We start from the raw sequence: 6,038 nt of genomic DNA, 5'->3' as shown, positions 1-6,038 counted from the left end.
TGGCCCCCGCGCCGCCCGCCTGTCCGCCCGTCTCCACAAGGCCATCGGTCCGTCCGCCCGCCCTCCCAGCGCTCCTCGCCCCGGCCCCGCTACTCCGGCAGCGCGCGTCGCTTCCTCCGTTCCGGCCGCCGCTAGCCCGTCCCCCGCCCCCGGTCCGGCCGCCGCCGCTACGCGAGGCCGGGGATTGGCAGCGCGCGTAGGCCGCGCCGCCGCGGATGGAGCCGGAATAAAGGGGCGGCCGAGAGAGCAGCTGGTCGCCGCTCGCCCCGCGCCTGCCCTGCAGGCGGCCTGGAGCAGGTGAGCGGCGGGGCGCCCGGGGCCGCATCTGGGGGCCACCCCCGCGCCCGCCGCACCCCTTCCTCTGCAGGCCCGGCCGCCCCCCCGCGCCCCTCCGCCGCGACCTGGCGGCCTCTTGAGCTCCTGGGAGGCCCAGGCCGGGCCTCGACGCGCAGCAGCTTCCTGAGCCCGGCCTGCAGCCCTGGGGCCTTTCTCCAGCCCGGCCGCCCTCGGGGCCCGCCCTCGGGTCGCAGCGGCCGGGCCATCCCGGGCGAGGGCTGACAGGACGCAGCCCAGCTGGGCCTGCAGGCAGGGCCGGCGGGAGGTGATCGGCTTTCATTCGGTTTCTCAGGGAGGAGGAAGAGCCGGGGTGGGGCGCAGGTGGGGGGCCTCCCCTGCCTCTCCTCGCCTCCTCTCTCCCCTTTGCGGAGTGATCACAGAGGCTTCCTGGCTGCACCTTGCTGCAGGAGGGCTGGGGTGGCCAGGGGGAGCTGCAGGCCAAGCCAGGGGACACTGTCTGACAGCCATTCAAGCCAGAAAAAGCAAACAAAACAGTGGGTTGGCACAACGGACCTAGAGGCGCTCAGAGAAGCCCACCTTCCCCCTCTCTGTCCCAGGAAGGCTTAGAGAACCGAGTGGTACCTGCTTGCTCAAGCAACCTTCTGCCTCCACCCAGAGCAGCCGCTCCTCTCCTCCCTCCCTTCCGGAAGATGCTGAGGATGACAGCGTTTAGCCTGACTCTTACATTTCTTTGGCAGAGCAGTTAGAGGCCAGGCTGGCCTGTGAACGCTTCTCCTTCCTTCTTCCTCTGCTCAGGAGAAAACTTACAAACTTTTAAATGTAAGAGGCAGATGAGCTGGGAACCTGGAAGTGGGTTGCATCTGACTCTGAAAGTTCCTCCCTCTCGCTGGCATTACCTTATGCTGCCACAAAGTGGTGAGTTAGAGATTTGCCTGGGCTGGGTGGGCTTTACCTTCCAACAATTACCCAGAATGTTATAGGCTTGGAGTAAGAGAATGGAGTTATCTCTAGAGAGGTGATGAGAAATGCTCTGTGGTTAGCGTGCTGCATCCTGCATTGCCAAGGCAAACCAGTGCAGTTTCTTACATTTTCCTGCAGGCCTTGACACTATGAGATTCAGAGGATTTAGGACTGTGTGTGTGTGTGTGTGTGTGTGTGTGAGAGAGAGAGAGAGAGAGAGAGTTCTGGGAGAGAACTAGAGTGAGGAAGTTCTGCTGTGTGGACATCAAGCCTGGGTGGTTCTGTGGCCCTGTCATCTAGCCCCCATCACCTATGGGCTCTGGTCTCTGCAGGGCCACCATCCTGTCATGTGGGGAGAGAATGGGCTGTGGTCAGGGATAGTTGAGGGGGTGTGGTCAGTCCCTCATAGGTGAGGGTTTTTGAAATGGTCCTTGGTTCCATGAAGTTGTCCTAAATATCGACTGTCAGAGGCCATTTGCCACTGGGCTCTCAGACCTGGGGGGTCTGGCCTCCTCAGGTGTAAGTAGTGGTGTCCCAGATTGAGACTCAGGGTAGTGACAAAAGAGGAGCTGCGGGCCTCAAGGAGGATTCTGTATTGTAGGCAGATAACCCCAGACTCTCACCTGTGAGTCTCAGCTAAAGGGTTGGCAGGAAGCTGGAGGGGACTTGTGGAGGCTGGGATGTCCTGGCCCAGGGGCGGGGCACTGAGGTGGGTGGGAGTGGAGGCCACTGCCATTTCCACTGCCTGGAGGAGCTGAGCTGGCTGCAGACCTCTCTGATCGCCTAAGAAGGGAGGAGTTCTGCAGCCCTGAGCACCTGCCTTACCCGATGCGTGGTTTGTGATGGTGTGGTGAGTGCGGGCAGGACAGGGAGAGGGCCCAGGAAACTGCTGCTTGTCCCTTCCTCAATCTCATACTTTCTCTCTTCTCTACAGAACAGATCACTGGGGAAGGCAGAGCCTCCCGGGAACTGCTGGGACCCTCCCTTGAAGAGCCCCCCATGTCCTGCAGGCAGAGCCTTGTAGTTTGTTCGCTTGGTTACTAACTCGGGCTGTGTGACCAGCTCCTCTTCTGTGCCTTGTCTGAGGTCCTTGTCCATCTCTGTGATCGGGCAGCTTCTCTCTCTGGATTGGGTCACGTGAAGCGGGAAACTGAAGCCATTACTCTCCAAACCCTGTTTCATCTTCCCAAGCATGTCGGAAAGCTGGCAACAGCCGCCACAGACGCAGCCACAGCAGCCACAGCCACCGCAGCCTCAGCACCATGCAGAGCCACCGCCAGCCCTGGCGGAGCACACACTGCCCCCGGGCACGGCGGAGAACCCCCTGGGCTGTGCCGTCTATGGCATCCTCCTGCAGCCAGACCCGGGCCTGCAGCCCCCACAACACGCGCCCCTGCAGGCAGCAGGAGAGCCAGGCCCCAAATGTGGTGTGTGTGGTCACGACCTGGCGCACCTGTCCAGTCCGCATGAGCACCAGTGTCTGGCGGGCCATGACCGCTCATTCCAGTGCACACAGTGTCTCAAAATCTTCCACCAGGCCACTGATCTGCTGGAGCACCAGTGCGTGCAGGCTGAACAGAAGCCCTTTGTCTGTGGGGTCTGCAAGATGGGCTTCTCACTACTCACCTCACTGGCGCAGCACCACAGCTCCCACAGTGGCCTGGTGAAGTGTTCCATCTGTGAGAAGACCTACAAGCCTGCCGAGGCAGTGGAGCCGGCCACCACTGCCGCCCCATCGCTTCCTGCAGCACCCCCGCCTTCCACTGTCACCCCTGCTGAACAGGCTGACAAGCCCTACAGCTGCCCCATCTGCCAAAAGCCCTTCAAGCACCTGTCGGAGCTCTCTCGGCATGAGCGGATCCACACCGGTGAGAAGCCCTACAAGTGCACGCTGTGTGACAAGAGCTTCAGTCAGTCGTCGCACTTGGTGCACCACAAGCGCACGCACAGCTCTGAGCGGCCCTACAAGTGCGCAGTCTGCGAGAAGACCTTCAAACACCGCTCTCACCTGGTGCGCCACATGTATGCGCACTCGGGCGAGCACCACCTGTTCCGCTGCAACGTGTGCGAGTTGCATTTCAAGGAGTCGTCGGAGCTGCTGCAGCACCCGTGCACGCCAAGCGGGGAGCGGCCCTTCCGCTGCGGTGAGTGCCAGAAGGCCTTCAAGCGGCCCTCGGACCTGCGGCAGCATGAGCGCACACACAGCGCTGAGCGGCCCTTCAAGTGCGACCTGTGCCCCATGGGCTTCAAGCAGCAGTACGCACTGATGCGGCACCGGCGCACGCACAAGACCGAGGAGCCCTTCAAATGCGGCCTGTGTGAGAAGGGCTTTGGGCAGCCCAGCCACCTGCTCTACCACCAGCACGTGCACACCCTCGAGACTCTCTTCAAGTGCCCCGTGTGCCAGAAGGGCTTTGACCAGTCTGCCGAGCTGCTGCGGCACAAGTGCCTGCCCGGCGCGGCCGAGCGGCCCTTCAAGTGCCCTGTGTGCAACAAGGCCTACAAGCGGGCGTCGGCCCTGCAGAAGCACCAGCTGGCCCACTGTGCGGCGGCGGAGAAGCCCCTGCGCTGCACGCTGTGCGAACGCCGCTTCTTCTCCTCTTCTGAGTTCGTGCAGCACCGCTGCGACCCGGCCCGTGAGAAGCCACTCAAGTGCCCAGACTGCGAGAAACGCTTCAAGTACGCGTCAGACCTGCAGCGGCACCGGCGGGTACACACGGGCGAGAAGCCCTACAAGTGCCCCAACTGTGACAAGGCCTTCAAGCAGCGGGAGCATCTCAACAAGCACCAGGGCGTGCACGCCCGCGAGCAGCAGTTCAAGTGCGTATGGTGCGGGGAGCGCTTCCTAGACGTGGCCTTGTTGCAGGAGCACAGCGCGCAGCATAGTGCCGCCGCCGCCGCAGCGGAGGGCGCCTACCAGGTAGCCGCCTGCCTGCCCTGAGTCTGCGGCTGTGGCCCGTACCAGCCTGACCTGAGTCGGCGCCGTGGGCCCCGCAGGCCTCACGCAGCCTAGCTCCTCACAGCTGCCTTGCACCGAAGGCCCCACCCAGCTCGGTGTTCTGAGACCTCGGGAGTGAGGACACAGGGGTACGAGGCAGGGAGAGGGTGTGGTGCTCGTACTCCTGGCACCAGCAGGCAGTGCGGGCAGCCAGATTGCTGTGGCCCATCCTGATTCCACAAGCCTCTTTCCCATCACAAGATTCGCTTTCTTGAGAGCCATCAGCCCCCCTTATTTCCGGGGCACTGGAACCAGGCTGGAAATCAAGCGGCCTCTCCTGCCCTAAGGAGGGTGTGATGCCAGCCCAGCCTTCCCGTATCTTTCAACCTAATTAGCAGCCACATAGGTTATGAAAGCGGAGGTTCATGGTGGGGCTGGGATCCCAGAGGTGGGCTAGGTGTGAGGCATCAGTTGCTGTGTTGAGGAGAAGACCAGCTTTAAGACGTAGTCCTGGGGACTGGGAGGGCAGAGGGTGAGTCACAGCCCTCTCTGTCTGCTCTAGCCAGGGGTCATGTGTCCCCAGGTTTCTGGCAGGGGAGATGTGCAGGGTGGGTCTTGGGGCTGGGTCTGCCTGGAGACCAGTGGGCTCGGCTCAGGGGGAAGGGGGGAAGCTGAGAAGTTCCTGTGACACCGTCAGCCAAGGGACAGTGCCATCCCTGGGGACAGGAGGAAAAGCAGCCTGTCTGTGCTAAGGGCAAATCCTCCGGTTTTGGAAGCGCTCCTCCCACCTTTGTAGTGCGGTTCCTAGGTGTGGTGGGGAATGTGGTGTGCTCTCAGCAGACAGAACTGCTGGTGTGAAAGGCAGGGATCGTTAGCCCACCTGAGGCTGGGAGGAAGTAGGACCAGGCCTAGGATCTCCCCAGCAGATGCGAACAAGTATCCTCCCCTGAATTGTGTGAACCAAAGCATCAGGGGCTTGGGGCACAGCCCCAGTCAGCTCACCCCAGTCCTGCTTCAGAGCCAAGACCAGGCCAGGGTGGGGACCCCCCCAGTACCCTCCCTACATCATTGTGGCTGCTGGCCTGGACCCCAGGGGTCTGGTGCTGCCAAGATGTTCTGGACAACATCCAGCTACTTCAAAGGCGAGAGTGTCCTTTGGGTCCTCCTAGAGTCCCCCTGGGTCTCTGGCTGCCCATGAGGCTCATGGAGCAGAGGGTGTCCCGGTCATAGGGAGCAGAAGGAGCAAGTGGGTTACGGAAGCCTGTGGGGGACCTGGCGGATGGAGTTGACCAACATCGCTGGGTGGCCACGGCCCTCCTTAGGAAGCCCAGAAGGACCTTTATTATTAAATAATCATTTTTAACCCTGCTCTATCCCCTGCCCTCTTCCAGCCCCACCCCTCCCTGGTCTTGAAAGAAGACTAATCAGTGGACCCACCAAGGGCCCCGAGGGGCAGGGAGATGCCACCGTGCTTCTCTGTCACCGTAAGGCTGACCAGCCAAGTCCACCTCCTCTGTCTGACTGAGTTCCTTCCTGTGGCCACAGGGAGGGGCTGGTCCTTCCCCTCGGTGCTGGCTCTCTGTCACAATGCCTCAAAAGACACAGAACCCAGGCCTACAACCGTCCCAACTGCTAATTCTTTTCCTTTCATTTTGCTTTCTGAAAGCAGTTTGTTATACTATTCATAACACTGTAGAGTTTAATTTCATGTCATTTTGGATCTTATATAAAAATGTGAGGATTTGGATTTTTAAAAAGAATGACTCCATTTTAGATAGCCACTTTTGATGTTAATATATAGTGAGTCCAATGTATGCTTTAGAAGTAAAGACATTGACCGTCA

At 60.7% G+C, this 6,038-nt stretch overlaps 1 protein-coding gene across 3 annotated transcripts; it reads left to right on the top strand.

The window, feature by feature from the left end:
• Window positions 1-25: 25 nt before the first annotated feature.
• On the top strand, window positions 26-6,038 carry ZNF319 (zinc finger protein 319). 3 transcript variants are annotated; one of them, XM_045382618.2, is made up of 3 exons: window positions 26-297; window positions 894-1,212; window positions 2,192-6,038. In XM_045382618.2, the coding sequence occupies exon 3, from the start codon at window positions 2,450-2,452 to the stop codon at window positions 4,196-4,198; it is 1,749 nt and encodes a 582-aa protein (XP_045238553.2). In that variant the 5' UTR covers window positions 26-297; window positions 894-1,212; window positions 2,192-2,449; the 3' UTR covers window positions 4,199-6,038. The 3 variants fall into 3 exon arrangements, with proteins under 3 accessions (XP_045238553.2, XP_005592142.2, XP_005592141.2); XM_005592085.4 differs by lacking the exon at window positions 894-1,212; XM_005592084.4 differs by having other exon boundaries at window positions 26-1,212.

Source organism: Macaca fascicularis, chromosome 20 (assembly GCF_037993035.2).
Source record: "Macaca fascicularis isolate 582-1 chromosome 20, T2T-MFA8v1.1".
Taxonomy (NCBI): Eukaryota; Metazoa; Chordata; class Mammalia; order Primates; family Cercopithecidae; genus Macaca; species Macaca fascicularis.
The sequence above is the reverse complement of the archived record's forward strand: the minus strand, read 5'-3'. Positions and strand labels throughout refer to the sequence as shown.

Excerpts from the sequence above, each read along its gene's own strand:
- ZNF319 (XM_005592085.4), top strand. The coding sequence starts at position 2,450 with ATGTCGGAAAGCTGGCAACAGCCGCCACAGACGCAGCCACAGCAGCCA.